Genomic DNA, 19635 nt, shown 5'->3' on the forward strand with positions numbered 1-19635 from the left:
TCCTAATTCTCTCCATCTTTTTTCCTTGCCTATTTTTTTGTGTGGGCAGTGTCTCGGGTTCTCTTTAGCAGTATATTGTCAATGCATTGAATGCTTACTTTGTGCCATGAAAAGGACTTCTATTTTTCTGATGTCTTCCAGTCTAATTCTTTTTCTATGATGTGTTGCTCAAAGTTATGGTCATTCTATGCATGCTTACTTTTAATCTTGATTTACTGTCTCTCTTTTTTATGATACCAAAAGGGGGAACGGGTGCCTTAGGGGTGCCTTATAGATAGGGGAAGTGGAGAATGGGGAGGATATAGCATTATGAGTTTGTCATCATCAAAAAGGGGAAAAATGTTAGTCACAGTTTTGAGGATTTGACAAACAGAGGACCTTGTAAGGGGACCTGATCCCCGTCATTCATATCCGTACAATTGACAGCTGGAAAAAGTACACAAGTCTGTGCACGGTCTCCAAGTGTGGCATAAACCTCGGCCAATCGCATTGCCTTGAAAGTTGTGTCTATTCTCATAAGGACTTCTTCACACAAACAAAATTTTAGTTTTTGCAATATAGATTTTCAGAGCAAAAAGGCAAAAACCACTCCTCTCAAGAAGTACTTACCAAAGAGCAACATGGGCCAGATAGAGCAGGTTGTGTTTTACTTGTCTTAGGTTTTTACTTCAGTGCTTATCTTTGTAAATATAATCCTAAACTATAAAGGAATTAGATCTTTTGTCAGTTCATCTAAAAGTGTAAATCAGTTGTGTCTAACTGGTTTAGTGGGCAGCATTGTTCGCTGCTTAGTCAAATCCTATGTCATCTAGAGTTAGGTGGGTTAGTGAGCAACCGTGGGTTGCTTAGTGGGATAGTGTATTAAAAGTGACAAAATAGTTTGTTAATTAGGTAGGAGTCCTCCAAGTTTTAAATATTAGGTAGAAGTGACAAATATATAATTAATATTAATGAAATTAAAAAATCTTTCCTCAACAGCCCCAAACTTTTAAATTTTACACTTTTACCCTATATTTTTTACCTCAAAATACCTAAAATTTCACTAAAATATATGAGAAGAAAAAAGGCTCACCTGCAGCGTCTTCAACAACGGGCCTGAAGGACAACTACCAAGTCTTCAACGAGGTTGAAGTATGCTTCTCAATTCCCTTCTTCTTCTTTTTCTTCATCCTCATCATTCTTAATTTGTAAGCATATATGTGGCTTATGAGAAGATCTATCAAGAAAATTTTGTGAAAATGGATACCAAAAATTTTTGAACTTTTTGCATTGCATTGGTTCCGTTTGATCTTGAAATTAACTCAAAAGAGAATTATTGATGAGTATAAAAATTACTTTGTGTCCATTCTTCAGCTAGGTTTATTAAATCTAATTTGATTATTTCAGCCAACAACTTTCGTAGTTGTCTGGACAACTGCTGAAGTTGTTTGTAGAAATAAATAAACATCTCTGTCAGATATAGAAATTGTCTAACAACAGTCTGTAGCTATCGGACGATTATAGAAGTTGTCCAACAACTGTTTGTAGTTATCGGACGATTATAGAAGTTGTCCCAACAACTACTGCAGTTGTTTGACAGTTGTGTTCAGTTGTTGGTCAACGGATTAGTTTTTAGGACAAGTAATATAATTGTGGGCAAAGTATTAATTGTTGAAATAAATAATTGAAGAATTATAGCAGTCTCCAAAGCTACTAAACTTTTATGCCAATTGTTGATAGTTGTGAGGTAACTAAATAGATGTAAAACAAGTAATCAATGTTCTTTTGCAATTTTGCAGTTCTTTGATAAATGTCTTACTTGTGATGTCTCCAGGTATTGTTTCCCTCTATGGAAGACCATAGAATAATAGGAGTTGATTTACATGGTGAATGGGTGGAGAATCCTACTCGTTATACTTGGCGTTCGAAGGGCCGAGAGACAGTACCGATAAAGATAAGCGAGAATGTTACGTACGATGAATTGGTTGACATCATTGTTTCTAGGTTTGAATTAGATTGTGATAAAAATGATCTCTCTATTAGTTACATGCTTGGCTTTATTGAAAAGCAAAAAGGAGCTCCTTCTAGGATAAGAAACGATCTTGATTTGCGATTTTTTTTGGATGATCAAAGTAGGCCAATTTTAAGGATATCTGTGGTTGAGAAGATTATAGAGACTACAAATTCAGTTGTAAATGATGAAGAGCATCCTGTTACAATGGATATTCCTATAAATGAGGAAGCTTCACTACATTCGATATCAACACAAGGTAGCCGCTACACAGATGATGACGGCACAGATTTTTATAAGGGTAAAATTTTCAAGGACAAACAAGAATTAACTAAATTGTTGAAGCTTGCTTCCGTGAAGAAAGATCAAACATTCAAATCTGTGAAGAGTTCTAAAGATGTGTATTGTGCTAGATGTGTAGATCAGAATTGTGATTGGTGGTTGCGAGCTACAAAACTTAAAAGTTGTAATAGATTTGAAATTACAAAGTATCGCAACATTCACTCATGTGGGGCACAACACCTTACAAGTCATCATCCACATGCCTCAGCAGATGTCATTGCAGAATACATACAACCTAATTACTTGAATGGAAAAGGTCCATCCACAAAAGACATAAAAAAATATAGTGCAAGCAGATTTGGGCTGCAAGATTAGTTACTGGAAGTGTTGGAAAAGCAGTGAGATAGCAAAGGCTATGATAAGAGGGACACCGAAGCACGGATATGCAGTTCTAGATGGTTATCGTCATATGCTTATGACTATAAATGAAGGAAGCAAGACATCGTTAAAGCTTGATGACAAGGGAAGGTTCAAATATTTTTTTGCATCTTATGGAGCTTGGATTAGGGGGTTTGTGCACATGAGAAAAGTTTTAGCCGTTGATGGAACATTCTTAAGAGGTCGTTACGATGGAGTTTTGTTGTCTGCTGTCGCACAGGATACAGAAAATCATGTTTTTCCTGTTGCATTTTGTGTAGTAGATAAGGAATGTGATGCCGCATATGAGTACTTTTTTGAGAAATTGTTGGACATAGTCCCTGATACTTCAGAGTTGTGCATTATTTCTGATAGGCATCCAAGCATAGAAAAAACACTATCAAAATTTTACTCTGAAGCATACCATGGATGTTGCACGAGGCATCTTGGTGAAAATGCTCGTAAAAATTTTCATTGTGGAGCTTTTCTTGGACATTATTACCATGCAACAAAAGCATATCGGAGAGATGTGTTCCATGACCATTTTGAACAAATCCGAATTATCAATGCGGAGGTCGCTGATTATCTTGAGAATGTTGGGTTTCACAAATGGAGTAGAGCATATTTTCCAGGAAATAGGTAAACTTTCTTACTAGTTCAAACATAAATATTGCAGGTCTCTAACAATTGTTGTAGTTGTTGGAATAATTAGTATAGTTGTTCGAACAATTATTGTAGTTGTTGGGACAATTATTATAGTTGTTGGAACAATTATTATAGTTGTTGGACAACTTTCATAGTTGTTTCAACAGCTGCAGAAGTTGTGGGACATTAAAAACAGTTGTTTTCAAAACTACAATAGTTATTAAAAATCTGCAATAGTTTGTATTTTAATTTTTGAATTTTATATTTCAGATATGATGTATTGACCTCAAATATTGCTGAGTCTGTTAATGCAATGTTCAATGAAGCAAGAGAATTTCCCATTATTGCCTTGTTCAATGATATAAGCAAGAGATGGTCGGAAAAATTTCATGAGAGAAGAATGGCATACGCCAAGTTAAAAACCACCTTCGTTCCTTCAGCTGAAACTAAAATAATGGCTAATAAGAATCTGGGAAATAAATTATTGGTCCATCAAATTGATGAAGACACCTTCAGCGTCACCGCGGACAATGGAATCGCAATGGTCCATCTTCGAAGTAAAATATGTTTGTGTCGAGAGCTTGACTTGGATAAAATACCCTGTCAACATGCTATGGCTGCGCTCAGACACAAATTTGGAGATGAATATGGCAAGATGATTTATGAGTACTCTTCTCCGTATTATAAGATAGAGTCATATATACTTGCATATGCAGATCCAATCTATCCAGTGCCAGCTGAAGAATTTTGGAATCTTCCTCTAGAAATTTTAGAGAGAGTAATACCTCCACCTAAAAAGAAAACTAAACTGGGAAGGAAGCGACTGAAACGAGTACCTACTATAGGAGAAGTGGTTTCAAAGAAAAGAAATAAATGCTCTCTGTGTAAAAGATTTGGCCACAAAAAAACTTCATGTCCTACGAGATCGAATGAAGTTGCAGGAACAAGTAATGGTGTAGTTTCATGAGTTATTATCGTATGCATAACATGTATTTACAGATGCTATGATTAGTTCAAACAATTATGTAGTTAAGATTTTTATTAGATTTATACCAACAACTTCAAAAGTTGTTGGACAACGGATACAGTTGAAGGGGTCAAGTTTTTCAATTAACTGCACATTATTAAACAACTGCTTTAGTTTTTCCAATAACTTTTTAATTGTCCAACGTCTTCTCACAGTTGTCCAACAACTTCGCATAGTTGTCTAACAACTCTAATAGTTGTTGGGACAATTTTTATAATTATTAAGATTACTTCGCATTGATATTGAAGATCAATAGAGTAATTTTGTGAATTATTACGTATAAACTAAGTCATTTAGTAAAAATTAAAGATCAATCGAGTTATTTTGTGAATTATTAAGTATAAACTAAGTCGTTTAGTAAAAATTAAAGATCGATCGAGTTATTTTATGGATTATTAAGTATAAACTAAGTCGTTTAACAATAATTGAAGATCGATCGAATTATTTTATGGATTATTAAGTATAAACTGAGTCGTTTAACAATAATTGAAGATCGATCGAGTTATTTTGTGAATTATTAAGTATAAACTAAGTCGTTTAGTAAAAATTAAAGATCGATCGAGTTATTTTATGGATTATTAAGTATAAGCTAAGTCGTTTAGTAAAAATTAAAGATCAATCGAGTTATTTTGTGAATTATTAAGTATAAACTACGTAATTTTGTGCAAAACAACTAAAGAATTGGAGGAACAACTAAACCAGTTGCAGGAACAACTAAACTAGTTGTAGAAACAATTGAACCAGTTGTACGAACAACTGAAGTAGTTGTAGGAACAATTGAACCAGTTGTACGAACAACTGAAGCACTTACAGGGACGATTGAAGTAGTTGTAGAGACAATTAAAGTAGTTGATATCAAAAACACAAAATACTGAAATAATTACATCAAAAACTAACACAATAATTTCATTGATCCAAATGTTTTGTCAATGAAGTACAAAAATCAACTTTGTACACAACTACTCTCTCAAGGAATTAATTCCTTCTCAAGCACAGCAACAACATATTTCATCCTAAAATTATCCACCTCATTGTCGTTAAGGCAACTCATATCTGTCCCAGTAAGCAAGTGATCAATAAAAACACAGGCATATGGTCCACATGCCGCACGAGAATTGTTACTTGACACATTCTTTAGACGTTCATATGACCATGCATCATTCAAAAAAATTTCAGACAAATGATTGAACATCCCGCTCTGCTTGAGTAGTTTGGGCCACAATTCGAGAATAGGCTGAATCAATGTAAGAAAAGTCGGCTCATCACACATATGAATATTGCAATCATAAACTTGAATCAAGCCCTTCTCCATCAAAAATTCAAGTGTAATAAAGTGTGTATTCTTTATGTTCATCACGGTGTAAATTCTTTTTGCTCCATTCCACTTTCGGCCATATGGATAGGGAATTTCACCCTTACAGTACTTGAGTATGTCACCGTCCATCTCAAACGATGTGAGTGCCTCATGCATTGGTGGAGCACCATCCACTAAACTCTTCTCTCTCAAGTTGTTGTACTGATCATACAAAGTGTTGTAGAAATTTAGATCTAAAATAAGATCTGTTTGGTCATAGTGCTTGGGATACCAAATCTGTCTCTTGCGCATAAGGGACAAGATCTCATCAACATGCTGCCAAAATAAATTTGAGAGTCAATTCAATATCAATAAATTATTGTATAAATTAAAAATATAGTAGTATTTACCTTGCGCTCGAACAAAAAATATGGATCAGTCATGCTCACCAAGTCCTGTTAATTAAATCTACCATTCAAATACATTTTCCTTTCCTCTTCCTTTTTGCTAATGAAGACACTAAAGATCTCTCTTTTCTCCACATCAAGAGGTTTGTACAAATTCACTTCCAATCTACTCTTCATTGCATTTTTGACTTTGGAAATCATGGCCAACCTTCTTTTTAACGCAGGAGTATAAGGAGATTTTCTTGCATAGCTCGGATATATAGTCCTCTTTGATTGCTGCCCATCTAACTTTGTTGACAAAGATTTTACTTCATTCAAAAGAGTTTCATACTTATCACAACATGTTTCACATTTACAGCAACAATCATTATTAAAGGCATTCACATTTGTTGTTTTTATCACACCAGGGGTATCTTCTCCCCTACCAAGATCAGCTAAATATGATTCATCTCTTCCTACTCCACCAAAAGATCTACAAGTATCTAAAGCAATCTTGCCATCACCGTCTCTCTCAACTCCATAATTTCTCGCAACACTATTCTCTCCACCAGTTATCTCAAGACCTTCTTCAACAACAGTTATATTCAGTTTTATAGCTGTTACAAGTGCCAACTCTTCTTTTAAAGTATCAATTTTTGGATCCGAACTATCTTCATATGACTCAATATCTTGAACATAAATTTGTTCCTTCTCTATGTTTGTTGGAAAAAGAAAAAGGTGAACAACCTGATTTTGCATCTGCATTTAAAAAAAAAGTTATTCATAATTTAAAAACAACTGAATCAGTTGTCCAATTACAACTTCAGTAATATGTGATTGTGGAAATCACTTTTATTGTTGTTGGACAACTAAAGTAGTTGTGGAAACAAGTTTAGTTGTCTTATAATTACAGTAGTATTTCAATATTGCATAACACAATTAATATTATATATATTATATAGATATATAATATTTTTGAAATAACTAATTTAGTTGTACAATAATAGCTAAGTTGTATGTTTACAACTTTTACTGTTGTTGGACAACTTGAATAGTTGACGGAACAACAAGTTCAGTTGTCCAATAATTACACTACTTAACTTGTGCATAACACAACTACTAATATTATGTAGATATAATCTTACTTGTTCTTTTGTCTGATAAATAGGATCAATATTTGTCTTGTAAGCAGGTGTTCCAGCCATCCATTTAATCATTCTTGGAATTGATTTTTCAGGTGAAGAATCCTTGGCCAATCGTTGAAGTGCCGGAATAGTTTCAAACGCCCAACCCTACAATATAACATTAAAAATAGCTTAATATAGATAATAAAGTCAAATAATAATTTAACTAAAAATTATAAAATAAAAACATCAATTTAATTACTTACGGCGAACGCCCACGGACATCCATGAAGATTATATTGAGATTTGGTTGAATCTAGCTCTTACAAAAGATAGCTAATGATAAGATCAAAGCTAACTCGACCCCATGGATATGAATTGAACACACCTTTTTTGGACGCCATCTTTAGCCAATGAGTTTCTATCTTCTTTTCTGCACTTTTTAAACACAATACACCATGCAAAAACCAAACCATACTAATAGCAAGCTTTTGCTTTTTGGTTAAGCATGGATCACTCATCTTTTCTATGAGTACAACAGCATTTGCAGATTGACCCACCAAATCAACCAAAATTTCACCTTCTTTTTCAATTTTCGCTAATTCTTGACTTAGAGGAGGTAGGGAATGACACCGAAGTCCAGTCATAATAGCGAATTCATTAATGCCAAAACAAAGAGGCAAACCATTATAATCAATCCAAACCTCTTTTTTCTTTTCAGAAAATATACGACGAAGACAAAGGCCATGTACTAACTTCATTGGAAGTTGTACTGCTACAGATTGATCCAACTTCAAAAAGTGACCAAAACAAGATTTTTTAAAATCATTTTCAATTTTTTGTGCGATTAAAATCTTTCTAAACTCAACAAATTGAGCTCCAAAACCAACTCTCGCATTGATGCTTGAATCATAAGACCCAGACACACTCAAGTGGGTCTTAAACTTATACTTATCATTGGAAATGATTTTAACATAATTTGGAGAGGATTCAATACCTTCTTCTTCTTTTTCATCCGATTGTTCACTTTCACTTTCTTCACTTTGTTCCTCTCTACTTGATTCATCTCCATGACTCTCACCATCTTTTTTCTTTTCACTTGAATTTTCGTTGCTATTTTTATCACTTTTTTCTTCACCTGATAGGTCATTGTTATTCTTACTATTTTTTTCATCACTTTTTTCTTCTCCAGATGGTTGTCCACCGATACTTTGAAGTGTTGTGGTACCTCTTTTTCTAGCAGCAGTTAAGCTCTCAGCATTTTCTTTAGCATTTGGATTGGATGAAGATGTTCCAGTTCTCTTCCTCTTATATTAAAGCATTATAACTACACTAAAATAGTTAAAAGTTAGTAAATAGTAAGAAATTAACTAAATAGGATCAACAAAAAAGGAGCAATAGTGGTACATTATAGATCAATAATTAAATTATTTGTCCTACAACTAATCAGTTGACCAACAATTAAACACAATTGTCTAACAACTGCAGTAGTTGTTGGGACAACTTCTGAATCGTCGGACAACTACAGGAAGTTGTTAGACAATTTCTGTATTAACAAAAATATAAAGTTATTTCTATAAACAACTTCAGTAGTTGTCCAAACAACTACTTAAGTTGTTGGCTGAAACAACTAAATTGAATTCACTAAACCCAGCTGAAGAATGGACACAAAATATTTTTTATACTTATCAAAAATGCTCTTTTGAGTTAATTTCAAGTTCAAACGGAATAAATATAATGTAAAAAAACAAAAAAATATAATAGCAAGATGATGATGATTTTCTTCTTTATTAAACCCTAATCTTATCCTTTGAAATAAAAAAGAGAAGAAAATTTACCTTGTATTAGAAGCTACTGATTGAAAAGAAAAACACAACAAACTCAAAGAAGATTTGATGATTTTGAAGATGAAGAAGAAATTTTTTTTTTTGAAAAAAAAAAGTCCCGTTCTTGGAGATTCCAACGTTCCCCTGCTTCAGTTTTAAAAAGAAAATTGAATAAGTTGAAAGGTTTTTTCTATTCTTAATATGCTTCACAATTTAAAATAAAGTCTCCTAAGTTTTAAAAAATACTAATTTGGTCCAATATATTAATTAAGAGTTAAATTAAATTGAGGAAGAGATGAAGAGGCCCCACTTGTCCCTTTTTTTTAATTGGAGACTTGTGAGGCATTCTTACCTCATTTTTCCTTGCTTAGTGAATTCTAAGTTATCTTGTGTCGGGTAGCTTAGTGGGCAATAGTGATATTGCTTAGTTGCTCTATTTGTAGTGGAAATACTACTTTAGGGGGAAGGTATTTAGAGGTAAATTCCTAGGTTGCAAGCTGTTGTAATCTGAATCATTGCTCTATTTGGAAGAAATAGAGTTTGGTTTGAAAAGCATGTGAGGACAGGTCGTGGTTTTCACCTCCCTTAGAGCAAGGGGGTTTCCACGTTAAGTGCTTGTGTTGTCTTTGTTGTTTTGCTTGTCTTACTGATGTTACTTGCATTATTGTTCTTAACATGTCAAGGGACCTGGTCCATTGACTTTTAGTGGAAGCCTATATTCTAACACTAAGGGTGCATGATATCGAATCAAACGAAAGAATCTTCCTAATGATGTCATATACCTTTTAAGGTTGATTTCACATGTATTTAGTCATGTGCTAAATTAGAATTGGTTGTTCTAAAGTTTCGTTAGAATTTGTACTCATAGGAGATAAGTATAAGAAATTAGTCAAATTAAATGCTATCTTTTTGTTTTAAAAAAAAAGAAGAAAAAAAATGATGATATAATTATTTGCTTGATGTAAAGATTATACCAAAATCACCTCCTTTTTTAGAAAGAAAAATAATAACCATAAATGTCAATAAAGTAAGAAATTTGATGTCAGATTCTAACCTTAAAATTTATGACTCTTTAGAGAAAATGAGAAAAAAAAAAGAGAAAGTGGAAAAACATTGCATTTGAGATTTACAAAATTCAAAAAAGGTCATAGCTGAGTCGTTTTTATAAAAATATAATTAGAATTACCCCTTAATCATAATAAATATATTTAACTTTTTCCTTACTCATGGAAGCAATGTTACCATTTTTTTAGAAGTCCTGATTCTTTTATATGTTTATGGACATTTCTGTTATTTTTTTAAAAAAGAAATCCTTCACAAAAAATATAGGAACCTCCAATAAGCATAATGACTCACCAAGGCATCATAAAGAGCCTAGCATGTGATTGGTGCTACAGATGCAGGACCTGCCGTGAGGTGTTCACCTTGAGCCAAGGAATCACTGGGCACCGACGCAAGTACATAATTATGGGCATATAACCATTGGGGACCTCTCATCCAAGTTTCATGAATCATATGCTTGCATCGGTGCCCATCGATAACTTGGCCCAAGGTGAACAACTCACAGTAGGTTCTGCATTTGAAGCACCAAACACCCGCTGCCTCTTTATGATGCCTTGGTAAGTCATTATGCTTTTTAGTGGTTCCTACATTTTTGGTAAAAGATTTTTTTTTTTGAAAACTACAAAATGTCCATCAAGATATGAAGGATTAGGACTTCCAATAAAATGATAACAATGCTTGCACGAGTAAGGTAAGAAGTTAAATGTTTTTATAATGGTTAAGGGATAATTATTAGATATATGTAAAAAAAAATAATTCAGCTCTAACTTGTTTTGAATTTTATAAACCTTTGATACAACGTTTTTCCCGCTTCATTGTTTTTATCATTACTTATTAGACTCATAAATTCAAATATGAGAATCTAACATTATTTTTCTTGGTTTATTGACATTTATGATTATTTTATTTTTTGTCTAAAAAGAAGTTTAGTAAGCTCATCGAGATCAAATTTCATTTTATTAGAGAAGTCCAACAATCTAATGAAGTGTTGCTTGTTCATTGCTCATCTGAGAACGAGCTAGCTGACGTCTTCACTAATTCTCTGCCAAAAGAAAGGTTTTTGAAGATTTGAGGCAAAGAATCGGCGTTCGTCACGATAATGTCAAGGAGGAGTGTTAAATAATTGTCATTTCTTAACTTCCAACTTATTATTATTTACTGTTTTTTTTTTACTTAGTTTTAGTTTAGTACTTCCCTATTTCTAGCTAGACTTGGTCAACTTTAGTGGATCCGGCTCCTCTCCATTTCTCTTCTCTCCATTTTTCCCAAGTCCTAGCTTGGATTGGAGACACGTGGCACAGTTTAGAATTAATGGTTGAAATCTAATGGATTAAAGCAAACTCCTAACCATAGTTTTTTACTTCCATATATTTACTTCTTAAATATTTTTGAAATCCATTTTCCCTAAATATATTTAAAACTTTTCTTTACTGCAGCATACAAATTTAAAAATTTTACTAAATATTCTTACTTTTTTTGAAAAAAATTATAATACAGTTAACCATTTTTTTTTATTCTAATAGAGTATTAAGAGCTACAGTGTCTATAGAACAATATGGACTCCATTTAGGGAGTAAGTAAGAATTTAAAGTTGAGTGACAAAATTTATTTTACTCCTAAAATTAAAAAGAAGAAGGAAGTTCATATGAAATATGAAATGGTACATATCAAAGGAAAAGGTGATATATACCTGCAATCCAAGTGTGTTGAGTTTCTCAATAGCAATTAAAACAGGATCACCCTTCCCCAATTTTTAACAATCTATTGAAAATCCTTGTAGCCTCCTTAAGCTCGGAGAGGGTAAAAATTCTCAAATTTTTCTCTCTTTCTCCAAACATTTCCGGAATATTTCGAGCAGCTGAAATTGAAAAGTGAAAAGACTACAATTAATAAATACAAAAAGATAAAATTTCACAAAGAAGATGAAAGGCAACATGATGTAATTACTGAGAAAGTTGGCATTTAATTAGTATAAGAAGATTAAAAGTTGTTCCAATTAAGTATGGGCTACGAAGATGGTAATAAGAAGATTAAAAGTCACACTAGGACTGGGAGATTAAATGTCGACAAGGCTGTTGTGTCTTGTACTAGTTGAAGTCGACTAGGATAAGTTATTATAATTGTAGTAGTAGTAGTCAACCTATACTCGTGTAATTATATGTTTGTATTGTAGTAGGATTCTAAGTATAACTAGCCTAAGACTCTCTCCTATATAAGGAGCATGTACTCGATAGTTTTTAACATTAATACAATCCTTGATCTCTAATCTTTACGTGAGAATTCTACGGGATGCTCAAGGGTGGGAAACTTGATGTAATTATAGTGAGATGCCAAATGGTAGAATTCGATTGATATGGAAAAAAGTGTCTTAATGTTATTATAATTGAGGTTAAGGATCAATCAATTTACTGTGTTGTTGAGGATCCTAGAACTCATGTTCTCAATATAGTGTTTGCTATGAATGACTGGGAGCGATTATTGGATGCTATATCCCATGTTGATTTGCAATATAATTAATTATCCTTGGGTGTTGTGTGGTGACTTCAACAATGTGTTGAGCTCAAGTGATAGAATGAGATCACCTATGGGTTCCAAGGTATGCTGGATTCAATGCTATTTGGCCAGGAAATGGAGCAAGGTGTAGGAGCAGGTGCTGAGGCAAAAAGCCAGAGCTACTTGGGTGGAATATGGTGATGTTCAATCAAATAGAATTTTAAAATATTTCAGAGAACTATGAAGTTTGAGTGCTCAACTCCACAATCTTTAAAATATTTCAGAGAATCAAATAGAGGTGTATCATTTAGTTGCCTGATGATACTCAACTCCCCAATCTTCAATCTTATATGCCTTCAGTTAGAATGTTCCGAAGTTTTTCGGTTGTCTAGGATCAGAAGACATGCATAATCTGCCAATGCTTCAGACTTTGAAGTTAAGAGTTTCCCCTAGTGTTGATTGTGTTATATAGTTTCTCCTAAAATTGAGATTTTTTTTTTCTCCTTAGCAGCTATACGGTGACATTTTCCTGTGCTAATGTGAAATTTCCCTTCGAAGCATATATCGAATATGAAATGGTAATAATTTCAACCATGTATCAAAATATAATAAGCAAGTTCATATCAAATATGAAATGGTACATACACAACAGATAAAAGGAAAAGTTCGTACCTGAAATCCAAGTGTATTGAGTTTCTTAACAGCCACCAAAATAGGATCACCCTTCGCATTAGGAGGTTGAATTAAAACCTTTATATACACTCCCAAAAGCACCTTCCCCAATTTTTAACAGTCTATTGAAATTCCTTGTTAGCTCTGAGAGAGTAAAAATCCTCAAATTTTGTTCTCTTTCTCTATACATTTCCGGAATACTTCGAGCAGATGAAACTGAAAAGTTCAAAGACGAATAAGATAAAATTTCACAAAGAAGATGAAAGGCAACATGATGTAATTCCTCAGAAAGTTGGCATTTAAGTAGAAGATTAAAAATTCTTCCAATTAAGTATGGGTTACAAGGATGACAATGAGGCGGGGTGGGTGTGGGGCGGGTTGAGCTTAATCCATACAAATTTAACCCGTCTCACTCTGCCTCGTATAACAAGTATTTTCATTTTCAATTCGACCCACCTGCCCTGCATGAATCCGCCCCATTTTTGAATATTTGCCTTTTTATAATTAAGTTTGATACTAAAATAAAATTCATAAAAATTAATTTATTTTCTCATTAAGTTGTATTAATTTAATAGATAATAAGTTAAAGTTTTATTTTTTAAAGGTCAATTGGGAAGCATGTAAAAAATCGTATTAGTTTTTATTGAAACATTTTCATTTACTATCTTGAATATTTTGATAACTTTAAAGAAATTATCTTAATAAATAATGCTCTATTACTCTTATAACATATAAAAAAATTAAAATTAAGTCTGAACTCGCATAAAATCACATAGACCCGCAACCTACCCAGCCCCACATTAGTTTATTAAAAAAATACACTTCAATACACCCCGCATCCCACCCTCCCCACATAACCTTAAAACTGCCTCTCATCCGCCCCATTGCCATTCCTAATGGGCTAACATTAAAATGTTCAACTTGTTGATATTTATTTAAAACTAGTGAATTTGTGAGAAAAAATCTAATCAAATATTTTTTAACTTTGTTTTTATATTTGAACATCAAAAATATTTTAAGGATCATTTTTAGTTTTCAAATTCAAATAGATTGAATTTCAAGTTTTAGTTATTATTAAATCGCAATTTAAACAATGTAATAATATGATTTTTTTTGTTATTGATTATAGCCATAATTTAAAATAACAATATATATATATATATATATATAATAATAAAATATTAAATATACTATAGGAAGTGTTTGACTTTTAAAAAGAAATAAAAAGAGTTAATTTCACAAATAATCCATTACGTATAAATATGAAAATAAATTAAACGTTGAACATATCTTAGAGTTATAGTTTGAAGATTGATATTTCAATTTAGAAAAATATAAAAGTGGCGGATAAAATAATGATGTAATATCTCACTTTGGTCAGGATTATCATTTGTGTTTACTGTCAATTTTTTAACTTTTTTCCTTTATTTTGATTTATAATATTCACAAAAAATATATATATTTAAATATCTTATTGACCTATCTCTTTGCCATTATTACAATCTATTAAATATTTTTCATCTCTCCTCATCATTACTATTATAATTTATTATTTTTTCTACATTTTATTTTTATAGTTTCAAAAAATAATAATCTTATTTATCTCTCCTCTTTATCATCACAATTAATTATTCTTATTCACAAAAACATTCTTTTTCCTTAATTATTTTCTTTCTTTTGATTTATAAAATTTGAAGAGAAAAATAGATTTAAATACTATTATTATTCAAAAAGTTTACCTTTTTTTCTTTAATTTTTTTCTCTTGATCTGTAAAATATGTAAAAATAAAATTTCTCTTTCATCAAGAGTCATAATTATCCTTCTTTCTCTTTTTCTTGACTTTTAAATATTTTCTAATTTATATTTTATGTTTAAAAACTCAAAAGAAGCTATAAAATAGTATCTAATTTTTTTTTCCAATATAGTTATAGTACTCACCTTATATTATGATTATAATAAATATATTTACCTTATTTATCTCTCTTATCATTACTACAATTTATTGCTTTTTCATCTCTCCTCATCATTACTATAATTTAATATTTTTTCTTAAATTAGTTTTTTTACCCTCTACAATTTTATAATTTTTTAAAATGAAAAATCTTATTTATCTCTCCTCCTTATCATCATAATTTATAATTATTATTGAAGAAATTTTTTTTCTTTAAAGTTTTTTTTTATTGATCTATAAAATCAGTAAAAAATAATAATTCAAATACCTTAATTGTCTCTCTCCTCACATTACTACAATTTATCACTTTTCTTAAAACTTTTTTTATACCTTCTATTTTTTAAAAAGATTCTAAAAATAATAATATTTATTCATTACTCTTCCGTATTATCATAATTTATTATTAGGCTTAATTTTGTTACTATTCTCTTTTACTCTTCTAAAACGTTGTAGAATTTATAATTATAATTTTAATTCAAATGTAGTAATCTCACATTTTGTTTGTCAAAGTAATATCCTAACTTAAATTTTTTTTGTCTTGATTTAATAAATTCATATTTGATTTACAAATTGAAAGAAAAGGAATTGAGAAACTATGATTATCTTAATGCTTTGAAGGCACATGAAAACTTAAAAAGATGTGATTATTTTTCTCATCTCAAAATAATTAATATAATTTGTATGCATATGCTAGGAAAAAGGGTTTGAAAAATACTTTAACTTTGGCCGAAATTTATATTACGATACCAAACTTTATGGAGGACCTTTTACCCCCTGCACTATTTAATAGTGTATTTAAAAGGTATATATGTGCCCACGTGGACACGTTATTATTTTAATTATGCAATATTTATGATGTCCACATGGACATATATATACCTTTAAAATACACTATTAAATAGTGTAGGGGGTAAAAGGTCTTTTCCAAAGTTTGGTATTATTACTGTAATTTCGGTCAAAGTTTGAATATATTTCAAACCATTTTCCCCATATGCTATAATAATAAACTTAAAAAAAAAAAAAAAAAAACTTATAAAAAGGACTCAACTTTATTGCTATGGGCATTCTGATAAGGTTTGTTTAAAAAGGTTTTCTCAAATTTGTTATCTGCATTTTGATAAAGTATAAAGTGCCTCAAATGATTAGTTTCTTCAAATACTTTATATTCTTTGTGTAATTGGGGTTGTACATCTCGCAATCTATTCTTTTTTTATATATATAAATAATACAAAATTTATTTATATCTCTTCTTTATACCATAATTAATTATTCACAAAAAAAACTCTTTTTTCTTAATTGTTTTCTTTCTTTTAATTTATAAAATTTGAAGAAAAACATAGATGTTAAATATTACTGTTATTATTCACAAAATTTCTCTTTAAAAAAATAAATAAATAAATTCTCTTGATCCGTAAAAATAAGATATCTCTTGATTTTTAAATATTTTTCTCCTTTATATTTTATGTTAAAAAAACTCAAAAGAAGTTATCCTTTTTCTCCTTTTCTTGATTTTTAAATATTTTTCTTATTTATATTTTGTGTTAAAAAACTCAAAAGAAGTTATAAAATAGTATCTAATTTAATATATTTTTAACATAATTGTAGTACTCACCTTATATTATGTTTATAATAAATATGCTTACCTTATTTATCTCTCTTCTTACGTGTACTATAATTTATTGCTTTCATCTCTCCTCATCATTACTATAATTTAATATATTTTCTTAAATTAGTCTTTTTACCTTCTATTTTTATAAATTTTTAAAAGAAAAAATCTTATTTATCTCTCCTCCTTATTATCATAATTTACTATTATTATCGAAATTTGTTTTCTTCTTTACAATTTTTTTTCTTTTGATCTATAAAATCAGTGAAATAAAATTCAAATCATATTTGTCTCTCTCCCCAGTCCCACATTACTACAATTTATCATTTTTTCTTAAATTCCTCTCTCTAATATATATTTTAAAATGATTCTAAAAAATAATAATATTATTCATTTCTCTTCCTTATTATCGTAATTTATTATTATGCATGAAATTTTTATTTCTTTTTATCTATAAAATTTGTCAAAAAATTATCTATTTAACCAAGAATCATAATTATTTTTTCCCTCTTATTCTTGACTTTTAAAATATTTTTTCTTATTTATATGTTATGTTGAAAAAATTCAAATTCAAAGAATTTATAAAAAAATATTATCTAATTTACTTTTTAATATAGTTGTACTCACATTTATAATATGATATTACATTTCAAATAATAATAATAATAATAATAATATATATATATTCTTTGAAAGTTCAATATATATATTTATATAACTTTTTTCTATTTAAAATGCTATATAATAAAGAAGAAAGAGAGAGAAGTAGTTAAAGAAAAATAAATAAAAAGTAACGTTTTTACATTTTTCTTTCCTTTCCTGTGTTTATTTTTATTGTAGTTACTTCAAGAAAAAATCTTTCCTTTTTCTTCTTTACCATCCTTTTACTTTTTACTCAATTCACTACTATATATCTTCTTCCTTTGATCTTGCTATTTCCTGCCTCATCTCCTTATATCACACTAAATTTATTCTTTACTATTAGAAAAGATTCACTACTATCCTCTTCCTTTTATCTTGTTATTTCCTGCCTCATCTCCTTTTTTTTTTTTCTAATTATATCACACTAAATTTATTATTTACTACTAGAAAACAGAATCAAAAATTTGTTTTTCTTATAACTTTTCATTTGTGAAAAAGAAAAAGAATAGAATTAAAGAACTAATACTTCATGGTGGCATCATTTTTACGGTTCACAAATTGAATGTTAGAGGACATTTTGACGTCTTTCGATCTTTGGTATATATTGAATTCCTAAATAGGATTTCATTGTACAATTTTGATAGATTTGTTGATATAATTTTTGTTAGCATAAAATGATTAAATTTGCACAGGTATATTCTAATGAATTCATTTATATAAAGGGAAAAGGCATAAATTTTCCCCTGAACTTGTCCTGAAAAGTTAGTTACACGCTTAAACTATTATGACGACCTATTACACACTTTACTATTTAAAAGTGAATTTATTTATCCCTGAGACGTGTAACACCACTCTCACAATATGTGGTGTATTACACTCGCTGCCACATCAGTGCCATGTGAGCGCCATGTCAGAAATTAAAAAACAAATATTCTTTTTTTATTTTTAATTAAATTTTCTTTTGTTAACTATATTTTACACTAATTAATCTCTAATTAATTATTAAAATTTTCTAATAATTATATTTTCTTCATTGAAGAATTACAATAAGATGAAAATTTTAACAATGGCCGCCAAGAACACTAATCGAAACATGGAGCTGATTTATGGAGTGGAAAATTCTCCCGTTTCTCTCAATAAAAGCCTGCCATGGCTGCAGCGGCTAAGAAACCTCCAAAATTTTATCCCGCCGATGATATTAAGAAATCTTTTATTAACAAACACAAATCAAAATTCACATAACCTAGATTGATGATAAGTAATTTGCTAAGCAAGCTGAGAAGAAGTCGAAGAAGGAAGAAAGGGTGATTTTTGCTTAAAAGAAAGAGGATAAAAATGCGCTTCCTCAAGAGAGTGGGGTTGAAGAAGAAGAAGAAGAAGAAGAGGGTGGGTTGTGAAGAAGAAGAGATGTGAAGAGTGGGTGGGGTCTAATTGAATTTTGATTTTTTTCCTACTTTAATAAATTATCTTGCGCTCCTATTTTTATTTTTTTTAAAATTATTTTGCCACATCAGTTTTAGGGGGTAAATAAATTCACTTTTAAGTAGTAAAGGTGTGTAATAGGTCGTCATAATAGTCTAAACATGTAACTGACTTTTCGGAACAAGTTTAAGAGGGAATCTATGCCTTTTCCCTTTATATAAACAAATCAAAATTTTGATTTACCTGAAGCAGTAAATCTTCTTGTGGAATGATTCTTCAATTTTGTCAATTTACCTCCATATTGTTTGCTCTCCTATTTGATTTCATTTGTTCAAACAAATAAAAAAAAATTATTTATTTGAGGTAGTAAAGCTTTTCAAAAATTCAATTTACCTAAAGTAGTATATCTTCTATTGCAATGATTCTTCTATTTTGTCAATTTACTTTTAGATTATGTGCTCTCATGCATAATTTCATTTGTATAAACAAATCAAAAAACTTGATTTACATGAGATAGTAAAACATTTTTTTTTTGCAATGATTCTTGAATTTTGTTGGTTACTTTCCGATTATGTGCTCTCCTATTTTATACTTTTTAATTAATTGATTGTAATAAGTTCTTGACAACCGTTACAACTCTTCATTCTCCATTACAACAATAAAAATATCATTTATGTTAAAACTTTTCATTATCCTCTTTAATTGTAGGTTAATAGATGCATTAGATGTATGTAGGAGACTATTATATTAAGAAATGAATAAAAAAGTTCAAAAAATTGAGAAAAAAAAATAAAT

At 30.3% G+C, this 19635-nt stretch overlaps 1 protein-coding gene across 1 annotated transcript; it reads left to right on the forward strand.

The window, feature by feature from the left end:
• The first annotated feature begins 2687 nt into the window (after window positions 1-2687).
• On the forward strand, window positions 2688-4301 carry LOC125868711 (uncharacterized). The gene is made up of 2 exons (XM_049549300.1): window positions 2688-3328; window positions 3605-4301. The coding sequence occupies exons 1-2, from the start codon at window positions 2688-2690 to the stop codon at window positions 4299-4301; spliced, it is 1338 nt and encodes a 445-aa protein (XP_049405257.1).
• Window positions 4302-19635: the final 15334 nt, after the last annotated feature.

The sequence above is a fragment of the Solanum stenotomum genome, chromosome 6, assembly GCF_019186545.1.
Source record: "Solanum stenotomum isolate F172 chromosome 6, ASM1918654v1, whole genome shotgun sequence".
NCBI classification, from domain to species: Eukaryota; Viridiplantae; Streptophyta; class Magnoliopsida; order Solanales; family Solanaceae; genus Solanum; species Solanum stenotomum.